Genomic DNA, 26084 nt, shown 5'->3' with positions numbered 1-26084 from the left:
GAATTTGAACTCAGGTCTGCCTGACTCCAGAGTCTCAGTGACAACCATGCTGTGCACCCACGACGCAATCTGGATCTGTTTTCTTCACTTGCTTTGGTAGAGGTACCAACAGCAGGCGTGTAGAGGTCACACACCATGGGTTCCTGACTCAGCCCCACCACTGACAGGGTTCTATCTGTGTCAAGTGGCCTGGACCTCAGTTCTTTCACTTGTAAAAGGAGGGCAGTATCTACATCACCATGAGAATCAAATGAAATAACAAGTGGAAACACATAAATTATAGAGCTTCTCTGATGGAAAAAACTGCCTGTGTCCTAGTACTTTGGCCTGGAAACTGAGCACTGTGAGGTAGAGATGTGAGAGCAATTTGAAAGTGCTTTATTAATGTATAGTTTCAAAAGAATTCCATTTTTGGTATCGTCAAACAATATAATCAATTTGTGCAAATCACAATTTGGATACATGAATATTTAGACAGGCCAAGGCTTGCCTCCTGATACTTCCTTCCCATGCTGCATCTTGACATTTAAGCTGCCCGGGGGAGGGGGAGGAGGCTTCTGGAGCCCCTTTCCTATGAAGAGTGTATGACAGTGTACATGACCCAGGGGCTGGAGAGATTTAAGCAAAACTACCCTTAATAAATCCCAAACACAAAACTTCCTTGCCCACCCCTACCAAGCCTTGCTGTGAAGTAGCCCACAGCTCAGATGCGACGGTCAGAGCATCCACGATCAGGCTGTAGGGCTGTCCTAACTGCCACGCCAGCCTCAAGAAGGTCTTCCACTGGGAGGAAATAAAACAAGCCTCGTCCCACGCTGCCCTTCTCCAATTTGGCCTCTGAAAGCCGAGGGCGTCCTACGTGCTCACTGTCTCTTGCCCATTGGGGCTGGGAGGAGAGTTCACTCAATTAGTTCATCTGCTTTTCTTTTTAAACAATTCCCCCCTCCTCCCCAGGGAAAAAAGAAAACCTAACATGATCCTTAGTTTATTAAAAACAAACAGAAAAGATTAGACATTATAACTTTAATTTTAATTTTTTTTAAATTCACCTCTTTTTTAAAAAAAAAAAATCTTTATTGACTTCAGAGAGAGGAAGGGAGAGGGAGAGATAGAGACAGCAAAGATGAGAGAGTCATTGATCGGCTGCCTCCTGCACGCCCCCTGCTGGGTATGGAGCCCGCAACCCGGGCATGTGCCCTGACCGGGAATCGAACCTCGATCTCCTGGATCCCAGGTTAATGCTCAACCTCTGAGCCACAACCAGCCGGGCATAACTTCAGTTTTTATTAGAGCTATGTCTTTAGTGGAGTCAACTACTTCCTATGGCAAAGTTTTGAAAGATATTTAAGAGAGGGGCACCCTTCCAAGCTGCCTGTGAATCAGTCTCCTTCACCAAGTGCCCGGCTGGCTGTGTCCACTCTCCAGAGCGAGGTTTCTCCCCTGACCTGCCTCCTCACTGATGGCCCATTTGTACAGTAGCTGGGTGGCATGTGTCATCGCAGCCATGGGCCATTCCACCGCCTCTTCCGCCTCCAGCGGTCTGACCTGCTTTCTTCCTGCTGAGGCCTGGGCCAGGTTCTCTGTAAACCTGGACAACCTCCCTCCGCTGAGCCGAGGTTTATCCCACCCTCCTTGTCAGCCACAGCTCAAAGTTCATCTCCTCCAGAAGAGAAGCTCCCTCTAACACATGCCAGTCATGGCACAAGCCTCAGACTAACCTAAGTCCACCCGTCTTCCCGAGCACCTTTGCGGATTCGCAGTGCTTATCTGGGTGTGGCCAAGCTGAGCAAATATTCTCTGGACTGACTGCTCTTGGCTGTTGCAACACCTGGATGGCAAGGATTTGAATCATCCCGGCCCTTCGCCTTGAGAATGGATGTACAATTAAGTGTCTGCTCAATAAGTACTCCCCAAAGGACCAACTCAAAGACAACAGGGAAGACCCATTACTCTAAGGAGCAAGCATCATTTATTAACAGAAGGGGAACACTGAGAGGATCCCTGAAGATGCCTAGTCCAGCCCACTCTGATGAGTCCTGGCCTCAAGGGCAGGCAACTGGTGCAATTCTAGGTCCAGCTCCCTAGCTCCTGCTCCAGTGACACCCCCAGGACACCCTGTGGCCTGCAGTTGAGTTGCCTGGCTGAATACAACCTGCCTTTGCTTCATTGTTGCTGTTTTGTTTTTTTAAATCAATAAATGTTTATCAGGGCACACCACATGCCACAGCAACAGCACCTCATCTGCTGGATGTTGCCAGCACTAGGTAGCGATGAGACTGGGGATTAAAGAAACACATACTCACCATCTCCACTGCTTTCAGGCCACTTCTCAAGGTACCGATTTCTTTGTCCAGCTCCGTCATGCTGTTGCAAACAGCAACATTTTAGTAACCAACATGTGACTTACACGTACAAAACATATGATGGGTTTAATCTTTCATGCTTGCAAGTCCATACCGGTTTACTTTAAATGTTTAAAATTCCCTTCAGTGTTCAGATCTCACAGAAAGCAACACGATTTTAAACTTGTAGAATTATCTTTTTTTATTTTCCACAGCCAGCAGGTCTATTTTATAGGTTAAAAATAGCAGAATAAAAATATCTTTCCATCTGTACAAAAATATTCCATGTTTTAATCTCAAAGATCTCCATTAAGCAAATTACTCTGTGCAGAAATGAATGTCTTGCCATGTGCGGCTCCCTTTGAAAGAAGGGAAGTGAAAGAAGCGAACTTATCCACAGCCACACACGCTGTGCTCTCCATAACTATTGCACTGCTTGTCACTAAAGCGCTGGCGACGTGAAAACTATAAGGCGACGGCTTAAATTTCAACAACAATGATTTTTCTTAAGTTTGTACTAACTAGTTTTTATTGTTTTTCCTTTTTCTTTTTTTTTTAAACAGAGACTGCTTCCTGGGCTTCTTCCATTAATGCTTTCAATTTGACAACTTTTAAATGAGAGAATACAACTTCTCCCAGATAATTCACATGTGAACAAATTCACCAACACTTCATCTGAACTTCATGTCCCACACGATAGGTTTCTACCAAACTCCGCAAACAGAGAGGAGTCAGCCTGTTTATCATGCTTTTCAAATTCACTGCAAAGAGATGCAGCTAAAATGTTTGTTTTTTTTAAAAAGAGGCCAAAAGGAGGAGGAGAGAGAACAGCAAGGGAAATTGACGGTTCCCCAGTCTCTCTGAAAAGTGGTGTGAAGTTTGGGGTAAAAGTTTGGCAACTTTCCACTTTTTATTTTTAGTGCCCTCATTTGCATAAAGACTGTTTTCCATTCAAAGGTTGCCTTGGTTTCTGGGAGTGTGTGTGTGCACATGTGAACACTACTAGCTGCACCCTGACATTTAGGTCTTCTGTTTGCTTACGTATCTATCCTCATTTGACTGACTATATTTTAATAGAACTACCTTTGAAAAGTACTAGTGAAACCACATTCCTTAACTCATAAGACATACTCTGAATAAACTCATGATGAGCTCTGTGAAAGTTAAACACTGCATGTAGGAGTGTTCCAAAGGAGCTAGAACACATACATATATTCAAACATGGAACACATCTGAGTGATTGGGATAAGATTCAAGCTTCACTTCATATACAAGTATTCAGGGGAAAGCAAACAGAAGGACCCTTTTCAGGCAAAGCTAACTGTGCTCTCAATGGCTAAAGCACAGGCGAAATGATACAAAAACTAAAAATTTCACTGTAAGTACTTACTTTACTTTTGCTGCTTGAGGAATGTCCCGCAGTTCTTCATTTAGGTTGACAACCTTGGGGTATTTATTTTCCACAATAGTTATGAGATAGTGCAAAAGTGTAATGTTCCTACAATTAAAGAAGGAAAGAGTATTAACCATGGTTAATATCTGCATATGATTTGTACATTCAAGTGGTTGAACCTATAAGAATGCTATATTCCTATATTAATTTCAAACTCTGGAGGTTCCTATAAGGCAAGGATTCTCAAAAGAAGGGGATACACAGAGAGGCCACATGAAATTTACATAAATATATGTCAAACGGAAGCGTACATCTACAAGGGAAGGGCAGGGGATAAGATTTATTTCTTCGGCCCATAATGTACATCCTTCTAAATCTGGGTAATTCAATGGGTGGTAGAAATGAACCTGAACCATTACCAATAGAGACACACCTTCACAGAGCATCCACCCAAAAAAGAGGTGCGCCCGGAGAGCTCATAAGCGGCAGGGTGGGGTGGGGACCGAGGGATGTTTAAGCCACTAACAAGGACTACTATTTCAAGTCTAAATGTTCAAAGCAGAGACTCACTGATGACAACTGTTGATGATTCTCATTTAAGGTTTCTTTCAACTCTATGGTAATTCTTTTCCCCTGACTCATCTGTTTTGCTGTTGCAGCAAAGGGTGGTCAGAGATTTAGAAAGCTCCCTACTTCAGGGCTGGGCCTGGAGGTGGGCCAGGATTGTGCCATCATGGATTCGATATCCTGGCGGCCAAGAATCCACTTGCTAATTTTAGCAACACTTCAGCTCCTAACTGCATCACCCACCTCCCTCTTCAGTGGTGACAGGCCTGAACCCTGACTGACCTGGGTTGAAAGGCAGGCTTCTCCTAACACTATCTATTAGGCCAAGTGGTGGTAGTCTGGTCCCGTTGTCGCCGACTCCACGGCACATTATAATCACCTGGACCCCAGATACCTGGACCCAACTAAAATTCATTTCATTGGAATGAGGTGGGGCCAGGTGTGGGTATTTTTAAAAACTCTCCCATGGTTCTAACAGCCAGGATCAAGAACGACTGATCTATTGAAAGTTATAATCAGGAGGATGTGATGCATGTGTTTTAAAACATTTCCATAATTTTTAAGTGGTTTGCTAATTCTCAATGCTGTCACAACAGCCCTCCCACCTCCAGCTAAAGTAACAGAGCTGTCACACAATTTTCTTTTCCATAATAATAAAAACCACTCTGGTTACCCTTGCAGTTCAGTCGAGGAAACCCTAGTCCTCTGAGTCAACCGGCTCACAGGTTTTCTTGCTTTCAACAGCTAATAATAATTGTTCAGCAAAGTGAAACAGTGGCTGAAAATTTTAGCCGCTCATTTTGCAGATGTTCCGCTGGATCAGCACACGTCAACTTTGCAGTTCCCAGAATCTCCATGTCTGCCTGTGTGCCTGCCACGTGAGGAGCTGGAGGGAGCAAATCCCAAACACCACTGAAGGAGAAGTGCCGTTTTTCTTCATTATTTCAGAGAAATGCTCTGTTGTTTAGAGAAATTCAATTCAATTGTCCACAGACACCTTTCTTAGTATAGAAACACTCAAAACCAGATCCGAGCTTCTGCATATGTTTGCTATCTAAATAACACCTCATTTGACTGCATATAAATTCTTGAAGAATTAAAAAACAACTCGGGCACACATTCGATCATCCTCTTGTCATGACCAGAAACAAGCCTTTAACACAGTGACTGCCCCCTCCCTTCATGCTGACTCTCCCCCCTTATGCAGTTTGATTAGATTAAGTCAACATTTAATGAGTGCTTACGGGCAGGGCCCTCTGCTAGGCACTGCAGGGTTGTAAGACACTGTGCAGCTCGGGGGGCCAATATTCACAAGCAGAAAGAAGAAGAAAAAGAAAGAGATCAGAAATGTGTGTAATTTATTTGTTTTGAAAAGGCTTATGGGTTAGATAAAGTGTGTAGTAACTTCAATAAGCAGATCATTGAGTAGTATCAGGTTATCGGTAAGTTGGGGAGGGCAAAGGGGATCAAAGGCTTGTGTGTGTGTACAGGAGGGAGAGCGAGTGGGAGAACAGGACTGACTGGTGCTGGGGGTTCCCCTCCTCTCCAACCTCCAAGCCCAGCTGCAGGGAACATCCTTCCTCAAAGAGGTGGCTGCTCCTGACATGCAAGGAAGACGGTGTAGGTATTTACTGTAACCTCCAAGTAAGATCTATTTTTTGCAGAGTAGAGCTGCGGACAGAGCAATAACAGGTGTCGAATACCTGTACAGCCAAATACCCTCCTGAATGAGCCTGCCTCAGTTTCTTTATCTGACAACAACTGATAAGCACTCGGCCTGCGTAGTCACAGGCTGTTGTAACAATCAAATGTGGAAGTGCCCTAGAAAGGATCAGGTGCTCACAGTACAATGTAACAGCTGCCCTTTGTTCATCTGCCTCTGCACAAAGCAAAAGCAAGGGTTAGCTCTGCAATTTGACACGTTTCTTATGGGAGGGGTCAGGGTGGCCATAACCCTACCCCTCAGTAACCCTACAGAAAATACGGAGTAAAAAGCCTCACTAGTTAGGAATCATTGGGGTGAAGAGCCTTTTTTTTTTTTACAGAAGAATGCGGTACAGAGAAGTTTATCTTCGAAACAATTGCACATGTTCCTTTGAGGTCAGTGAGAACATTAGAGAAACGCGGCTCTCAGGGAGACTGGGCTTAATGTGCTTAATGCCCTAACTGCTAATGACACCAGAGCATTTGCACATCTCAGTGTCTCTGACAAGAATCTGTTCACCTAAAATGCACTTTCTAGGAAGCATTTTAAGGAGTCTGGGGATGAGCAGCTGAGTACCAACAGCCAAGAGACATTTTTTATACACCACAGTTTTTTCACAGCTGCCAGCCTCAATGTGTAAAAACCCCACACGCTTCAGATTCTACCATCAGCTGCCAGGGTTTGTTCCTTTTCCCTGGAACAGCTTCTCTGCGGAGGGTGGTGACTGGGAGAGTCACGAGCTGAATGAGAGCACTGGTAGAACTCTATTTCTTGACCTTGGCACTGGTTACACAGATGTGCTCAATTTGTGAAAATTCACCAAGATGTACACTTATAATTAGTGAATTTGTCTTTATTTGTCTAAAATAAAAAGTTTATCTATGAAAACCCCAAAAAACAAGAAGCTTGGCCTAGATGATATCCCCGTAGACTGAAAGTGGGTGAAGGATAACTGGCCTAGCAGGAACCTGGGGAAAACCGTGGTTGTGTGAGAAGAGAGGAGTGAGAGAGAAGCGTGAGCATCGGATGCCACAGGATCACGGAGGCGCAGGACCAGAGGGTCCAGATTCAAGCCCTGAACTAAGTGCCTGGGTCCTCCAAGTGTTGGAAGATCTGGTACGTACTTGTCAATACTGGATTTCGTGTCGGCAATCTTGTTTAGGCTGGATATCTTGAATCCATACGCATTGCCTCTTTGGCCTTTATTCATGTAATTTCCAAATGCCAAAACCACTTCCAGTAACTGCTTCAGGGCACTGCTCCTAAATACCTCTTCTGAGCCAGAACGGATTGCTTCAAGACAAAACATACAAAAACACAACTATGACAACCAACACTTTTCTGTGGTACCCACCCTAACTCCACACACCTAACAGCATATACTGAAGGTGCAAGACTGGGCTGTTAGATGACCAGGAGCACTTTCGAAACTAGAAGCAAAGAGCAAGAGGACAGGCAGAGCCAGCTAAGGCCGCTCAAGAGGCCTGAAGGCAGCTGAACAACCCTGTCCTTCTCCAGTCCCTCTTGGCTGACTTATCAACCAGAAGCAGTAAGAAATACACAGAATAGAAAGTGCACTTTTGCCACATTCCTTTGCAAACACTTTCTTGCCTGGTGTGAGTCACATCACCAGGATTACTGATCAATTCCATTGATAGAAAAATTGGTCAGATGCGTCACATGTTACAGCTTGCAGGTGCCATGGACCATGAAGGCACAATCGGAGGCCTGGGCCCAGCCTGCCTTCTGGGGCTGTGCTCTTTAGTTGCCTGGACCACATTTCAAACATTTACACATTTAACTGCTTCAAAATCAACCCATATTTCTAGCCCCAAATCTCCCCTTAGAAAAATCTAGTAAGGCCCTGTTGCAAGAAAGCTAATTAAAGATTTAATGTTAGTAACAGTAAAATATATTCTTCACCAACACCCATGTGGTCAACAGCCCAATCCTGCAGAGGCCCAGGTGTGCTGTGAGCTCCAGAACCCAGGCCAGCGAGCCAAGCACTGACCCTAAGTAATTATCCATTAGAATTCCAAAAGATTTCAAGCAAAAAAACCACCAAAGGAATCCTGTTTACTATATGCATTTGGAATGCACTTGTATGTGGGCACTTAAGATGAACATCATCTGCAATCTGGGCGGCCTGACTTTGACTTTACCTTCCACTTTAGGTTTAACTTCTGCCACGCGCTCTGCAAACTTCTTTTTGAAGTACAGCGACTGCAATCTTTGCTGATAATGATTAATTCTGTAAGAGCAAGCACAGGCGAATGAACATTCACTCAACATGTCTTTGTTCACTCAATGGAAATGGAGGCGAAGGAACCTCAGAGCCCTCTCCCTAACCCACCACACGCTCGCTCGCTCTCGCTCTCTCTCTCTCTTTCCTCTCCTGGAGAGGAGCACAGGGCAAGAGGCATCTTTGCCTGGAGGGCCCACTTTCCTCTGACTTACAAGGGTATTTGGGCAAGTGCACCAGGGTCCTCATCTCCAATCAGACTAGGCAATGGCTGGCTGTAACTGACTAAAGCCCCCTTCCCTTCTCAGAGTCCCAGCAGCTCCAGTGCACAGAAAAGGAAGAAAAAGGAATGTAAATGAAAAGACTCTCCATCTGCTGCAAACAAAGGGCTGTTTCCTATAGCTTCTCTGGCTGGCTCCTTACCTTTCCATAAAGTTTGCCTTTGGCAAAACTGTAAGGAAAACTGTTTCCAGCATTTACCCCTCATATCACCCTCTCCTCACTCACATCCCCAAACCTCACTCTTTCTTCCACAGTCAGCTCCCTTTCTGCTCCCTCGGGGCTGGCAAGCTCTGCCTTCCAAGATAGCCACCAGCTACTCAGGATTACAAGGTCAGAACTGGCCTCTGGTCACCACCCAGGCTAGCAGCTCTGCGCTGCTGAGGGGTGCCGGTGGGCATTTTGGCCCAGACCTTCAGGAATCACTGCCTAATCTGCTCGCTGGTGGACATTTCAGTCCAGAAGGACCAGAGGTCAGCCCCTCCTGCAAAACTATACTATACAATCAGAGAAACCTGGGTTTTGCGGCTGAGATTCTCCTTTAATCAGGTGACCTTGAACAGGTGCCTTAACTCTTCCGTTAAATGGAAGAGAACAGCTCTGGACCTCACAGCCTTCCTGGCAGGGACTAAGTGAGATGATGCATGCAAAGATCTGGACAATGACTAAGTGGCAGCTACTGCAGGTGGCCATCCGGTTGGTCTACACACAGGGTGCTGGGCACACCTGTCAAAATTTCAAAACCAACCTTTGCCCTCCAGCAGTAGGCAAGCTGAGGCAGAACAACAGCAAAAATAAGCCTGGATAGGGCAGAAATGTGGACTAAGAGGCATGTCCACCTTGGGTACATGTGTTGGCCTTTGGCACTCGGGAAGGGCTCTGCCCGGGGACTGACTGAGAGTTTCAGCATCACTGGTCCTTCTCTAATGCAGAACCAATTCGCTAGGCCTGGGCTGGCACACACACTCAGCTCACACGCCACTCAATTAAGAAGGAGGGCTGCCGCAGGGAAAGGCTGCAGAGAGCCTGCCAGAATGCGTGATCGATTAGCGATGTCTGCATGTGTCATGATTCGATGCCTGGACCCCGGCTGTTCAGCTATGTGGGCTCCAGTTGACATTACAGAGTATGTCTATTGTTTTCTGCTTTACAATAACCTTGAGATGCAAAAGTAGTAGGAGAGTGAGATACAGTCCCCCCAAATCAAAGAGGTGAGGAGAATGACACTGACTGGAACAAGAAAGTTAGGACTTGAATAGGTTGAAGATCATTAGTCAAAAAGGCCCAGAAATAGAGTTAACTGTGAAGAAACCTTGACCTTGTCTCACCCAGGAACAAGAACTCAATTAAGCAAAACAAATCCCACACAATTCCAACCTGAAGAGATTCTGCAATTCAAGAAGTCTTCAAGCCCTACCCAGGGCAGGTCGTGGTCAGTGTGTTGGCCGGGCACCCAGGGGTTGCAGGTTCAATTCCAGGCCGGGGTCAGGGCATGTGTGGGAGGCAACCAATCGATGTGTCTCTCACATCAATGTTTCTCTCTCTCTCTCCCTCCCTCCCACTCTCTCTAAAAATCAATGGGAAAAATATCCTCAGGTGAGGAGTAACAAAAACAAAACAAAATAACAAAAAGCCTTCAAGTTAAACCAAACAATTCAACATGAGTCAAAAGTTTTACTTCCTTAGAGAGGTAAAGGGCATCTTTACTTTTTAAACATTTTAAACTCACCGGCTCATCTCAAAAAGGAACCTGTCAGCCTTGGCCATTCGATCCAGTTCATGTTTATGCTCCTCCAGAAGGTCAATGTCACTCTTTTCAGGAACAAATTTCAAGAGCTAAAAAGTACACACAAATATTAAAAGTGAAATCTATAACTTAAATTTCTTCAGTAATTTTTCACCCTTTCGGTTACTTTGTCCCAAGATGAAATTTTAACTTTTGTTTAATTTATAAGCTCTGCTCACAAAGTGATTGTTAAGATACAATAGAAATGATTAAATCTTTCCTTTTTTACTTGAATGTAGTTAAATTGGTGTAAGATGCATTCCCGGCACCGTTCTGTTCTATGCTGCCTCTCAAGTCAGAAGGCGGCAGTTCTTTACCAGGCCCTAGGTTACAGACCATCAGAGGGGCCTTGGAGAGTCAACCCTTATTAGAATACAAATGAGATCCAGAGAGATTAGAAACCTCCCCAGGATTACAATGCAAGTGTGTGTCATCATAAGAAACAGAGCCAGTGTCTCCCCACTCCCAGCGATATGCTTGTTCCTATTACATCATGCTGGAATGAGTGATTCTATGTGCACTTTCCATTCAGTTTGCTTATCTGGCTTATCTAATTCCATCTCATTTTTTTTGCTCCATGTAGAGTTGGATGAGAGGAACACAGTGGGATTTGAAGTTTTTAATCCTACATTTTATTTTGGAGGAAGAAATGAGCATGGAATGTGGAAGAAATAGCAACAACAGTTAAAGTAAAAAAAGGACTTCTGCGTGTCTGATTTCCTTTAAAGGAACAAATATGTGTATGTGTATGCACAGGCCTGGGTGCTATTTTCTAGATCAAATGCCCGTGGACATTAAGAAAAAAATTATCCTGACCCTGTGGGCCCCATGGTCCTCCCCAGAGCTTGATGCTGACATTGGGTGCTCCACTGAGCAGGTTTTCAAATGTTTGTTGGACTTAACTACAGCACCTCAGAAGAGACAGTCAGTATGGGTGCGACCAGCAGAGGAAGGGAAGTGGAACTACAGGGCAGGAGGCGAACGGTGTGAGGTTGGACGTATATCCCAGGCGGAGTGCCTGTCATGCTCGGGGTCTGGCATGGGTGACACAGAATTTACGCAGGTGGAAGAGTGGGGGAGGCAGCAGTGGTCAAGGTTGGGGAGTAGCAAAGGCCTTATAAGCAGCTCAGTCTTTATTTTGAGGGTACTGGGATAAACTTAAAATCTTAAGTAGAGGAATAAGTCTGCATTTTGAAAAGGTTATTGTGCCTGATGAATCAGAAAGAATTAGAAGGGATGGGAAGTATTAGGGGCTGTGATTAGACGGCCGATGCAGTAATAGTCCAGGTGGGAGATGACGGTGGCAGGGACTGGGTAGCGGGGAGATTCTAGAGCTACGTAGGGGGTTGAGCAGAACTGGGCTGGCTTGTTGATGGATGAATTATGGCAGATGAGCATCAGCACGATACAGTCCAGGCTTCGGGCTTAGGCTACGATGTACACAGAGTAGAACAGGGAACCCAGAGAGAGAAGGCTGATGAAGGGTGGGTGGGGAGGTGAGTTTAGTGCTTGAAATACTGGCAAGAGGACCAAGTAGTGATTTCTAGTGGGAGGTGGACAAATGGGTCTGAGATCCTAACCTGTTTTGAAGACAAAGCATTCGTATTGGTTTTAACGTGCACTGAAATAAGAGAGGCAACCTGGAGAGCCATCAAGAGAAAAAAAGCAGGGCTCCTGAGAAGCCAGCATTCCAGGGATCCTTCAAAGGAGGCAATGGAGGGGCGAATGTGGACTCATCAGGGAGCAAGAGGCCATCAGGGTCACACACGGAGAAATCAAGGAAGATAAGGCCTGCAAAGTGCCATGGCTTTGGCAGCAAGGAACTTGTGTGTCCTTAGTGAGAACAGCGTTAGGGAGGCCAGGAAGACAGATGCAGTGAGCTGAAGAGTGAATGGGAGGCGAGTGGGAGAGGCTTTCGAGAACTTGGGCTGTCAAAAGAGAGGACAACAGCTAGATGGAGATGTGGGGGCTTAAGAGGTGAGTGTGTGGAAAGCTGAGGCTCAAACAAGTTCTGTGTCAAGAGGGAGAGGTGAGAGATCCAAGAGAGGGGCAGAGTCTCTCATTCGCTGGGCCCCCGAGCCAGGGACACCCCTCTTTCCTGTGGTGTGGAGGGGCGGGGAGCTGAAGGGGATGCTGGGAGGTCATAGGCCTGGAGGCCAGACAGCTTCTGGTCATTTATGTTCCCCTGTTCAAACAGTGACAGTGACCAGGGCAAGACTCTTCCTGTTCTTCCTCAGGGCAAGGAGGTAAGGCAGCCGGCAAGGGCAATGGGGGAGGAGGAGGGAGGAAAAGGCCTGTTTTCTCCTTATTTGGGTTTTATCTACGGGCGAGGAAATCCCGTCCTAGCCTCAGGTGTTGCCCAGCTCTTGGTGCTGAGCCCACCCACCCGTTTAGGGTAATGGGGTCACTAAGCTCTCTTTCGTCATGTAGGGAACAGTAGGAGAGCATGCTGGAGGCACAGGCCTCCTCCAAGCACAAACAACAGACTGTGCACGGGGAGTTTTAAGAGAAGAAAGCGGGAGGCAAAGAGCTGGGGTGGAGAAAGGTATACACTCCCAGGAAGAGCACGCGGCCGTCTGAGTTCTGAGCCCAGCAGCTGAGGCAGGAGAGGAGGAAAGGAGTGTGGTCCAAACGCAGACCAGATCCCATCAGAGGGGAGGAAGGAGATGCTGGCCTCCGCACGCCTGGGAAGCGCTGCATGAAGGCAAAGGAACAGGAGGAACCAGAGTCGGGGGAGAGAGAGAGGAGACGAGCAGGGCATGAGCCGGCGTGACCCGGAGAGACCGGGTCAGAGGTACCCTCGCCGGCCAGATTCGGCTCCAGCAGACTGGTTCTCTTACTTGCATTTATTTGAAGTACATTCTATTTGCACTGCAAGCCTTTTTGGCAAGATTTTGAAATCCTTTCCCTCAAGGAGGAATTTTGCTGGATGCAATTTCACAGTAAACAGATCTTGTGGAATTTTAAACATATGACCTTGTCGATAGGGGCTGAAGGCCTCAAGACTAAGGCAGCTTTCTGCACAGCTCCTCGCTCTGGGCGAACAACTTCTGATGCAGACAAATGCCGTGTGGGGCCACCTGCGGGCCGGGGCCGGCGGCGGCCGTTCTGACCCGTCTACAGCGAGGGAGGGAGAAGTGTGTGGAGGAGCTGCAAAATGCTCTAAAAAATGAATGTGAGGTTTTAAACTATTCATATACAGAGCATCCTAACAGACTCGGAAACACAGTCATTAACTGTTTTGATAACTAAATCAAACCTTAAAAGGACAGCCTGAAAAGTCTTCCCATTACTAAGTGTGAGGGTTTTCACTGGGACAATTGCAGCTGCAGTGGCTTCAGGGAGGCGGGTCCACTTGGTGTGGTGGTGCCACACACATCACTCCTCCCTGCTTTGAGTTGCAGGCCTTTTAGGACATCAGGGAGAACCCCTGAAAATGTACATGTAGACAGGCACCCCATCTGGAGCAGCCTCGCCACCCAGGGTCACTGTTAGCAGTGCAAAGTATTCTCTGGCTCTGGGGAGCTGAGCACGCCTACAGGGGAGCCCTCAAGTTCAGCTTGGGTCATGATTGCTGTGTCCACAGTCAACCTTAAGTGGATGTGGCTCTAACAAACACGGACCTCTTGACCCAAATCACTCAGAACATGATTCTGTCCCCAGGACCAGGAGGCAAGCAGACAGGACAGTCTTGGGACTATCTACAAAGCACAGAACAGTTTAGGCCAGACCTAGAGACAGGTGATAATCTCTAGATTACCTGCTAACTAACAGCACTGTCATTTGGAGGAAAACTGAACAAAGCTGCGGAACAACATGTGACAAAGCCAAAGTGGCTACACAAAGCGAGTCACAGACATAGTGCACAAAGAGGCTAGGTCACCACACTTGGCTGGCCCGACAAGGATAATACAAATGATCTCCAAATACCACGAACAAGGATGTGTGCTGACTGCGGGTAAACCCATCCCATACTTGCCAGCCCGGCAACTGAATGCACTGCCATGTACAATGCAAGCAGCGTGCCACACGACAGAGACAGGACTTAGCCCCAAGAAAATGAAACCCCGCAGTATGACGTATGTGAGTATTAGACGTAGATGACAGTGCTGGGGACTTTTGTGGTTGTGGGAACGGCGAGCGAAGACACAAACTATATTAAGGATTTAGCAATGTGATCTCAGTGCTGGTGAGATTCTTAATATTCCTGTGAAACAGACTTTCTTTCCACTAAAGCTCTGGCATTGTGGATTCCAGGCATTTGACAAACTTGTCACTTTGCTTCTCACCCATCATTTTGAGGAACACCGAGAGGAGAAAGTCATATTGTTTCCTAATGGAAGCCTATGGAACCGGGGCTCAACCTCCTCAGTTCAGAGATGAAGAAATTGTCTACCAGCAACACCACCTTTTCTCAGTATCTCACTCCCTGCTGAAAGTCAGCTGTCACTTGTGCTCTGAGAGACGTCTGGCGGCTCACCTGTTCCAACATGTCCTTGGGCAGATCTTCCTGCTCGTCCATTGTTAGAATTGCCCGTTTGATTTCATCATTGGATAATTTCAACCTGGAGAAAGAATATTTTATTTTGTTGTTAACAATACTGGCTTGAGTATTAAAATTTAATGGAAGATAATTCATTTTGCTACTCCAGCTGCTGATTTTCAAATACTGTTTTGCTCAAAAATCTCTCAGTGAGAGCTTATTTCCTGACAATATTGCGCCTAAAAATAGTATTTTGAAACTGCTCTAACATTCTTTCAGGGCTTTGTAATGCTCTGCTGACACAGCGCACAAAGCTGTTATGTTCTGTCGTTTAGTTTCCTTAAGCAAGGGATTAGCAGAAGAGGAGGGACAACACCCATACACACCATTCTCTTTAGTATATCCGTGAATTGCAGGTAAAAGAGGGAAACTAGAATCTTAATTTGATTATATATCAGGAGTGTTTAAAGCTTGCTCTCATATTGAAAGTGGATTTAAATAAGTTTAGAACCTGTTACTATTAAAAAGTTGAACAAGTCAACATACAAAATAAAATGTACAAGTACTTCATAGTTGAGGAGTTTTCACATGTTATTTCAGCTGAACTTGAAAATAACTGTGACGGTCATTTTTTTTATAATAGAGGAAGAAACCAAGGCTCAGACTAATTAAGCAATTGCCCATGGTCAAACACATAGAAAGTAGCAATACCTCACACAAACCCAACATTCTTGATGCTAATACCAAATTCTTTTTATAAATCTTGCTTACCTAATTAATATCTCACAGGGAAGGATTTAAGCAAAAACACAAATCTGTTTTCTATCCACCATAAATTTATATGATTTACTAATTTAAGTAAGGATTCATGTTTTGATTATGTCAGGACACCAACGTGTTGGCTCTAAGGAGTTGTGAAATGAAAACATACTTGTAAAATGTGTCTTTATTAGACACAACCAATAGTCATAAGCAGGGCAAAAATGTCCTAATCGGATTATTAGCTGTAACAATAGAGTCATTCTTTTGTTTTATTTGTGAGCATTCAATCCAGGCTTACTTTAAAAGTCTCACTTTCTTACGAGCTACCACTAATGTGGCATATTAACTTCATTTGATCAGTTCTTCTATGATCTTCAGGAAGAATAGCATTTAGGACTAGAGAGAAAGGCACAGACACAAATACAGAGCAAGAGGTACAGCCCTCGCTCGTAACATCTGAAGAGGGAGATCTGACATCAGACAGCCTGGGCCCCAGGCTCCGGCTCTGACACTTCTTGGCCAGTGTGACCTTGGGAAAAGTTTTCCTTTAGCCTCAGCTTCCTCATCTATAAAATAGGGATAATAACAACTACATTTAAATAAAGGAGTGTGTGTGTGAGATAGAGAGAGCGGGAGTATAAAGTGAAATAATACACGTAAGCCGGTTAGCGTAGCGCCTGACCGCAGGCAGGCTCAAGGCGCTCCATGTATACTCTACAAGGTGGACTTTCCTACACCAGAAAACAAAGGGCAGCAATACTTATGAAATCTTAATAGCCACGTGAAGTAATTCGATCATTAAACAGCACTTAGTAGGGTTATTTCATTTTTTTAATCCTCACCTGAGGATCTTTTTTCCACTCCTTTTCAGAGAGAGTGGAAGAGAGAGAGAGAGAAGGGCGGGGGGAGAAACATCGATGTGACAGAGACACATCTATTGCACAAGCCCCAACCGGGGCCAGGGATCAAGCCTGCAACTGAAGTACATGCCCTTGGCCAGAATTGAACCCGGGGCCCTTCAGTCCATGGGCCGACGTTCTAACCACTGAGCAAACAGGCCAGGGAAAGGGTTATTAGGAACATTTTGCAAAGTATCCTCATACCCACTATTTCGCCATAGTTTCCTCTCCACATACCCTACCCATGAGGCCTGGGAGTATTACAAAAGAATAGCCCTGGCCAGTGTGGCTCAGTTGACGGGGCATTGCCCTGTACACTGGAAGGCTGCCATTTGATTCCGAGCACATACTCAGGTTTCGGGTTTGATCCCCAGCAGGGACCATGCAGGAGGCAGCCGATCCATGTTCCATTTTCACATGGATGTTTCTCTCTCTTACTCTTTCCCTTCCTCTTTCTAAAAATCAATTTAAAAAAACCTTAAAAAAAAAAAAAAGAATTAGAAGACATGTTTATTTTAAAGGTGGGTATAATGTTTGGGAGAATCAAATGATAAGCTGAGACACACAGGACACAAGAGTATGCAAACACGCGGTTCCCCGTGTTCTCACAGACGAATGGCAGGGCTGGCTGAGAGCAGGGTGGACACAAAGGCCACAGACAGAGGAAAGAGCGCCAGGGAGGACCTGCTCTGACACCTCCGGCTTATCCTCTAGAGTTTGATATCTTGTCAAAACCATCCATCCCGCCATTTAAACTGAATGTTGTTTCATGTGCCAATAAGTAGGACAGGGAAGGAACACAAATTTGGGAATCCTACTGTATTAATACCATTCTCTTCTATTTCATGTTTTCATATCCAAATAGAGCACCCAGGCAACACGCCCAGGTGTCCATGTTCTGAAATAAGACCCAGTCTATCACTGAGTCTGAATCATCAGAGCTCCTGGGCTGTGGACAGTACCCCTGGACCTAAGCAGACTTCTACAGACTGTTAGTCATTCTGGGGACAATCAGTGCCCCCTAAACATGATGTTCACTAGCACATCATGATGGAAATGCCTCAAACTTAAATGGAACAATTCGGCAAGCTGGCCTGGGTGAACCGAATGACAGGATAAAACTGTATCCCAGCATCTCGGTCTCCACCGTCAGGTTCTGGGCAGCCCTCGATCCCAGGACACCAAGGGGTCTTCCGTCAGTGAAGGGCAAACAGCACAGTGCGGCCCTGCAAGGCTGGGGGAGAGAACAGCAGGGAAGGTTGAAACTGCCACTAATGAAAACCAACTGGCTGTGGAAACGGGTACAGTCGTCATGAGAAAAGCTCCGCTTATGAGAATAAATCAGTCCTCTGTCCCTTTCACAGGAGTTGAAGAAACCACTTTAGGGAGCAATCCTGTTGAGTCCTTCTGTTTTGCATTTAAAGGAAAAGGAGTTGAGAATCAGTGAGAACAATACTTGAAGTATCAGATTTGCATTTCATTAGCTCCCCATATGGAGTGCAGAACTTCTTGCTTTTGAAATTGTATATATTTATGCTCCTCCCTCTCCCTCCCCCCCAGAGGCTTTCTGGACTAAACACTAGCTCTAATTCATAACAATTTTGGTTTCTCTTAATGTGGCCCACAAAGAGACTTGAGACTTTAATGGATAGTACTTAAGAAAATCTACCTGTCAACATACCGCCTTGCACGCGGCCTATTGTAGCAGACAAAGAAACTATACCTTTGGGGAAAGAGGAGAAGGGTATGCTGCCCTCCGGGATGGCTCCATAGGTTGCCCAGTTCCTAGTATCATCTGTCATCCGCAGAATGAGCTGCTAATCTCTGTAATTTAAGGACCCTACCAGTTCTAACCTTTTAATTGCTTTTAAAGCTTGGCAGCCTGTTCTGGTGTGCTGGAGGGTGGTAACTTCTAAGACACCCACTTCAACTCTTTTTACAAGGCAGGAAGCAAACTGGCCATTTACAAACAGTATTTAAATCTACCTTGCTCTACTCAAGTATTTTAAAAATGTGCCGAGAGAATTGGAACATCCAGGCGTAATTACAGTAAGTTAGGGATGGATGGCTACATCAGCCTTAGCTGGGCTCCGGTGGATTTCAGCCAAATCCTCCTGCTTTAAAGTAGCTTTCTGTGGTTTACGACACCCCGGCTGCCGCGCTAAGTGAGCATCTGGAAAAAAGAATGGCAGGATACTTTGTAAACGTGTTTTTTAGGTGGGTTCATTTTGCAACATAAACCAGCTTCCAAGTTTCTTCCTGTCTTTTTTATTTTTCCTCCTTTTGGAAGGAGAAGTCTGTTTGGGGAATAAAGCAGAGTGATTTTAGATTGCCACATGTCGCCCGCAGACGCGCAGTAGAAAAGTGGTTGCTCACCCTGCCTAGGGCCTGAGGAATGGGTTCCCATTCCACTCCCTTCTCAGGTCTGTGGAAGGCGGGGTCCCTGGAGGCCCGGAGCTTCTGATTCAAGCTTGTATCTTCCAGGCCCTCTCTTCCTAGGAGCTGCGAATGAACCTGGCCACTCAAGCTGTGAGCACATAAAAAGGTCCTGTACCGCCTCCCTTCTGGCCCCTGGGAGGGGAAGGGCTTCCTTTCTGATTGTCTGCTCAGCTCCAGGTGAGGCTGGGGCAGGTGCCTCTGACCACAGGGCCCACTGACTTACGCAGTGTGTCTGGGTAAAGAAGAGCTTTTCAGGATCACCAAACACTGCAGACATGCGCTCATTAACACGGAATATACCACAGACTTTTCACTGTGGTGGAGTTTGATGTAATGACTGCATTGCTGGGAATTAGATTCCTAGTCAGCGAGATATGAAACAGAGAGGGTTGCCACTCTTTCGGAATGAAATAAGCAGGAAAGATGATAAGTGTGGAAAGGTAAGGAATCTTGACATGGACTTGGATATGTTCCTATCCATTGTCCCCATGCACAAAACAGTCTCCGAGTCCTGTTCAGCGTTTCTTTGTCTCTCTCAACTCTGCCCCTCCTCAGGCCTCACCTGGACAACAGAAAGAGCCTCCTACCCATGGCTGCCTTTGCCTCCAGTCCTTGATCCATTCCAACCTGTCCTGCAAACCTTGGAGAGACCAAACTTGCAACCTTATTAAAACAAAGTGATCTCCTCCCAAACAAACTGCACCGATTTCCTATCTCATGGGCACGTGAACAGGCCACTGACTGAGCAGCTTCCACATACAGGCTCCCTGCCAGGTTGAATTCTCACAAGCCCCCTACAAGGGGACCACTTTCACCATCTCTGTTTTATAGATGAGGAGTGTATGGCTCAAGCCTGGGCAGACTTGTGCCCTCACAAAGGCACCAGGCATGGACTGCAGGCCCTCCTGCCTGGTCTCATTCAATCCAAGCAACAAGAGGCTGCTGCAAGGACAGGGCTTTCTTTATTAGCAGCTCGCACCCTTCCAGTGCTTTCCTCCATGCACACTTCCTGGAAACTACCCCCATCCCCCTCCATTAATCGCCCTTCGAGGCCCACGGTCCTGTAAACCCTGCGGGTGATCCTCTTGCCTGGATGAGCTCCTGTCTCCTCCCAGTCAGACCAGCCTGAGCCCTGAATCATTCACAAGTCGCCTTGCCCATGTCATCTTTCTTCTCCTGTTAGCCATGAGCTTCCCACGGGAGCAGAACTATCTTAAGTGTGGGGACATCCTATGGCACCCTGCAGAGCGCCAGGCAGAGATGCTCCAAAGCAGTAACTCTCTAAGAAAGAGAATCAGACGCCCTCACAGACCTCTTCCCTCCTTTAGGCCCTTGGCTCCTCAGTGGAAGTAATGCATTGCCAAGGAAAAGGGAGGGATGAGAGCAGGGAAACTGCTGACTGGTTACAAAAACTAAATAAAAAACAAGTTAAAATTAAACCTGCTTAATTTCTTTCACCTTTACCACAGCACACGTAGCACGCCAGCCCTGAGCTTTCGCAGGGAGAGTTGAAACCGCTGACCGCTGGGCGGGAAGCATGGGCTCATGCGCCCTCTGTGGGAGGGAGGGTTTGGAACCTGATCAATAAGGCTCAATCACCAAAAGGCCCACTGAGACTCAAATTACTGTTATGCACAATAACTTTCAATTATGCACAACGTAATAGCACTTACTCATTAAACTGGATTGTAACAGATAATCTAATAGATACAAGGCAAATTCTTAAAACCGTTTTCTAGAGAGAGTTTAGACACATTCGAGTTCTAAGTCACCTTAGTCTCTGACACTTTTGAGGTAACAAGGGAATTACATACCACAAATATGAAATGATTCCTTCAGTTATGGGGTGGGAAATCTGCCAGCAAGAGATGTAACCTTATCTATAACTAGTGTAATTATCCTGGTTGGCACCTAGCACAGAATAATCTGTCTATAAGGAACTGGGTCACAATTTATACTCCTAAGAGCGCTTAAATACTACAGAAACTGGAGAGATAGCTCTCTTTACCAAGTTGTTTTAAAGTAAAGTATTCCTCTAGAAAATATAGGGGGAAATTCTAGAATTAAAAAAAACCTTTCTGCCCTGGCTGGGTAGCTCAGTTTGTTAGAGTGTCCTCCAGGTTGTAGGTTCGATCCCTGGTCAGGGCACACACAAGAATCAAGCAATGAATGCATAAATAAGTGAAACAACAAATCTCTCCCTCTCTTATCAATTAAAAATAAAAACAAAAACTTTCCCTAATTTTCATTTTATTTTGGTTAAGAATATTATTTGTAAAAAAAGAAAAAAGTTGGAACAAAACAGACTGTAGAATAAGAGGCCTTCAATTCTCTTCAGTGGTGTCGCCCTGAGCATGTGATCAGGAAGCACACGTGGGGATAAACACAGGGCCCGGCCATTTACACAGCGCCCCTTCTTCTAGAGGCAGAAGTGAAATGCTGGCTAACAGGCTGCCTCATGTTACCTTACTAGTTGTATTAAAATTCAGGGATCTCACTAGGCTTCAATTTCCCTTTCACTAAAAGAAACCTTTGGTCCCTGAAGTAATATATATCTGGCTAACAATCAAGCTTCCGTGCTGAAAACCAAGCAGCAGCTCTTTGTGTTAAAAGAAACTTACTCTAAGATCCTCTAAAAACTAAGAACTACTGCATTCCCTCTTCACTCTCCCTGAAAGAGAAGCCACGCACCAGCCTCAATGCATGCACAACATTCTTTCTAGAAAGCAACCAATGGGTCTTACACTTAAAGCCTCAAAGTTCAGGACTCTTTCCATCTTCATTCACCTCATCAGCATTAGGTATCTCTGCCTAATGTGAACGTCTCTTTTAGAACAGGCTACTAGAAATGCCCAAGATGACCTGAAGCCACAATCAGATTCCAGGCTCCCAAATTTCCTTTCTTCTTTTCAAGTTCCAAGGTCGTGCTGGTTCACTAATTATGAGAAAGATTTCTGAACAGGCTGAATTAGATAAATTAGCATTTCATTGAGGTTTGAGATTTACATATTCTTTTAGTTATAAAAATGCTCAGAAAGAATATAAAATCATATAACTTTGAAGTATAAAAAGATGACTTCAGAGGGCAAAAGAAAAAAAAAGGCTTCATCACTGGTCCTGATTCTGTGACAGCATTACTCAACGGCCAAAATATCTCTGAAGCCGAGAAGTAAAAATAAAAGCAATGTCCATTTTACAGGCTATCTGGGAAAAAACAAACAAACACACTGACTTGGGAGGTTCTGCTTTGTAAGTTTAGGAGTCTGTGGAAATTAAACTCTTAGACAGTAGGCAACCAGTTCTGATGTATTCCACTAGGGAAAGTAAGGACCACAGTCACCCTCACCTTTGACAGGAGAGATTCAGTCCACAGAACAGCACCCCACAGAGTCCAGACATAAGAACAAGTGAAAACAGGTGTTTTGGAGCCACATGATAGAGAAGTTATTCAACACCAACAATACCTCGATAGAAGGATGTTGCAATTCTGAGCTCTCCGACCATCAATCACCGAAAGCTCTTTGACTTTTAGTTTGGAACTCAGTGTGTCATCAATGGCATCTGCTTCTTTCTATAAAGAGCAGGAGAGAAATCCATCACAGTCAAACAGGGACATTCTGACTTCAGACACATACTTTTCCTTTATATATTTCTCTCTCTCTCTCTCTCTCTCTCTCTCTCTCTCTCTCTCTCACACACACACACACACATACACACACACACACAGGCAAAGCTGAGGTGGTGAGGGGGGGAGTGCAGGGAGGGGCGGAACTGCAACAAAGACTAAAATCTAGTAGACAAAGGGCAGTTATAAGAAAAGCTGACCACCCACATTTGAAAAAGCATTATTTGGAAGAACAAAGTGTTTCTAAGTTGAAGATGCTAAGTGTATATCAATTATCAGTGAGTGGTGGCCTCCTTTTGTCCCCCAGATCCCTATGGACAGCAGACAGCACTGTCACAATGCATCAAGCTCAGTGGAGGCCTGCCATTTGTAGGGCACATTCACCCCACAACCATTTGCATCCTGAGCACTCAAAAAGCTAAACAATAAAGACCCCCAAACGTCTTCATGTGCAACAGGAAGCTCCCAAGCCCAGATGGTGCCTTTCGTTACCCTGGAGCCTGATGGACAGCTCAAGGGGAGGAGACAGCTTAAGGCATTAGTTCAGTTACTTGAATTAACAATGAAACACTCTTGCAACTCTGCTGCTGCACAGAAAGCTGTAAGCAATGATGGCCAGTCATGACTTATCCTGGGAGATACACAAAACAATTATACATAAGATACTGTTTGAGTAAACTGGACATCAAGGTAAAAACAAACTAGCTTAATAAATAGCAAGTTTAATCTCATTAGAGGTCAGGATCCATTTAAAAAATATAAGGAACCCAAGGAGCTCTGCAATTGTGTAACAGTTTAGGAAACAAAGACAACATGGAGCTTATTGTAAGAGCACCATGCGGACAAACTTAACCATTGTCTTTTGTCGTGATGAGATTTCAGTTAAGAGTTGAAACCCAATGTGAAATTATCCAGGCACTACATTACACTATCTGAACAAAATGAGATAGCAGATACTTTTCGAGCTTACAGTGAGCCAGGAGCTGACACTAAGCAAGGTTCAGGAAGTAGCTCACTTACCTGCTTAGAGTTACTGCTCACAAAGAAGTCCTACAGCCGCGGCAGAGGCATGAGAAAGGCAAATCAGATACATGCAGCTCAGAAACCACAGCAACGAATGGGGAAAGTTAAGGAGATCAGTAACGGGGGAGAGGTGACTTACGCCCCTAGGAGCGGCAATGAGGGTTAATGAAGATGAGAGAGCCTGGTGCTGGGCATTCGGGGAGAGAGAGGACGGCATGGGCTGCACCTCATTTCCACTGGTGGAAAATCAAAATGAGAAGAGAAAGGACTTAAAGCACTCCGAAAGTGTCAAGTAGGGAAAGGAACATATCCTGTTTGAAAGGACCATTGGGCACCATTGATTCAACAAGATTTTTACTTGAAGTAAAAAAAAAAAAAAAAAAATCAATTGAATCAACTTAAGGAAATTATTCCCATTGTTATATACTACTATATATATATATTTGGTGGAAGTAATCTTCTGTCTTCTTGTATCATAAGGAAGGATTATGAAAAGACGAAAGACTGGTTCAACAACACAGGTCAGTAGTATAAACCCTCAGTACCAGCCCAGAGTCCAAACAATGCCTGTAGGTGCTACAGGGAGGGAAAAGACAGAACACAACTGGGACAGTCAGGGATTTGTGTGGTGTGCAAACATTGGTGGCCCCGTCCCAACTGCCTCAGGGCTGTTTCAAGCGTACAAGTTAACAGCCTCTTCCTGAAATAGTCCAGAGAAAAGACTTGGAACGAAGAAGAAAAAAGTAATTGACACGTTATGAGAAAGTCACGGCTTTCTTGGCATATTTTTGCCGTGATGAAATGAATACAGCTTCAGTGTGCAAACCCCCCCCGCCCCGTTTCGGGCCAACTGCTTGTACAACTGACATGTACTCAGCAAATTCCTTAAGGCCTCAGTGGTCCTGGCAGCACCGTCAAGGCTGGTTGTGCACAGATGAGCTGCTCCACGTCACTCTAGCGAAAACAAAATGCCCCTCCCCGCTGCTCCCAGACAAGGGACTGCTTTTCTAGAATGGCATTGAAAAAATAATTGATAAGCATGAGAAACCTTTCTTCTCTGATGTCACAGTTTTCTTTGCCCTTGTTGTAACTGTCCATTTTCTACTCTGAAACTCCTTCGACCTCATTCCCTGTAAAAGCAGTTTCTCCTTTCAAGGGCAGAAAAAACTACGCTGATGTGAACTCCATGAGGTCTTACCCTACTTTTCTCTCTTAAAGAGACAAATTGCCAGTTGAATTCAGATCTGGCTCTCACTGTCTGGCCTTCGAAATATAAACTTCTAAGCTCTCTGGCCACTCTCCTTAAGTTCCCACCATCAGGAAATGGAGGTTTCTGACCTCTCCTGCTGTGGGCTATGGAATCGGACAACTCTCAATAATTAGGTGTGTACCGGAGCTCAGTCTGTCTGTAACATGGGGCCGACAGCTGGATTATTCGTGTGAGGATTAAATGTGATAATGCATGGAAAGCACTTTGTACAGTTCCCAACACACAGTTAGGAGCTCAGTACTTGGGAACTATCTTAAATCATCTTTCAAGCTGACGATCAAGTCTTTTTTCTCTGAAGAACAGCTGGTCAAGAACTCCCACCTTAAACCGGCAGCAGCAATACGTGTAGCAGTTGATAGCTAAGTGATACATCTTATCTTTCCAGAGGTAAGGATGAGGAATGCCATGGGAGAGGTTTGGTTAATTGTTAGCCTTACGATTCCCCTTCTTTAAGGGCCCTTTAATCATCATATTTTAAATAAAATCACAAAGTTTATTAAATGGGGCATGATAAGAATGACAATGTTTCCTGGCCTATTTCAAATATGCTAACATTCTTTTTTGAAACCTTAAATTCTTCAGTAACTGGCTTGAACCAAACATGATAGAATCATTTATCTTCGGCTCCATCTAACAGGAGGTCTGATTTTTCCAGATGATTTCTGGTGTAGAGCTTTGGGCTTGGGATATAAATAGGAAGTTGGCACTTGCATTTTCAGGAACTAGTGCTGATAGATTCCTATAGATGAGGTTCCACAATAAAGTAATGACTCAACACTTCTTGGATAATAATAACCCTTACATGAATGGTTCTTAATCTTGAGGTTGAGGTTCCTTTGTAAATCTGATAAAAGCTGGGGATCCCTCTCCAGAAAAAATGTACCCACTAATATTTATATAAACCCTGCATTTGATTAACTCTTACCATGGAGTCCAGTTATAGAACCTCTACCCTATACTTTAGTCTTAAGAAAAACCATCATTTACAATTTTCTCTTCGGCGTTCATGTGCCATAGCTAAGGACCAAGATTACTGAAATATATACCCTAAATCACATAAATTTTCAATGTAAAATGAGCTATAAGGAATAATGAAAAATATAAAAAGAATAAAAAGGGAAATTCTTTGACCGTTTATAAAAATCAGAAGATACCATTAAATGTTCCGAAAGGGACCCCCAGAATGATCTGTGTGCTACATATTGGCAGGAGAGGTCAGGTTGTGGAGCCTGAGAGAGCAGTTACTCTTCATTCCCTAAATCAGGGCAG

The 26084-nt window shown here is 45.0% G+C and overlaps 1 protein-coding gene across 5 annotated transcripts in view; it reads right to left on the bottom strand.

Moving 5' to 3' along the window:
• DAAM1 (dishevelled associated activator of morphogenesis 1) overlaps positions 1-26084 on the bottom strand; it is a 152645-nt gene that overhangs the window by 7868 nt on the left and 118693 nt on the right. For all 5 annotated transcript variants that reach the window (XM_081120013.1, XM_081120014.1, XM_081120016.1 and 2 more), the window contains 7 exons: positions 22362-22468; positions 14795-14879; positions 10258-10364; positions 8170-8258; positions 7132-7300; positions 3733-3840; positions 2304-2364 (listed from right to left, as the gene is read on the bottom strand). In XM_081120013.1, the coding sequence (XP_080976139.1) occupies positions 2304-2364; positions 3733-3840; positions 7132-7300; positions 8170-8258; positions 10258-10364; positions 14795-14879; positions 22362-22468 (726 nt within the window). The remainder of the gene's footprint in view (positions 1-2303; positions 2365-3732; positions 3841-7131; positions 7301-8169; positions 8259-10257; positions 10365-14794; positions 14880-22361; positions 22469-26084) is intronic.

This window comes from Miniopterus schreibersii (assembly GCF_964146895.1).
Source record: "Miniopterus schreibersii genome assembly, chromosome: 1".
Classification (NCBI taxonomy): Eukaryota; Metazoa; Chordata; class Mammalia; order Chiroptera; family Miniopteridae; genus Miniopterus; species Miniopterus schreibersii.
Note: the sequence above shows the minus strand (reverse complement) of the source record. Positions and strands in the feature narration are given on the sequence as shown.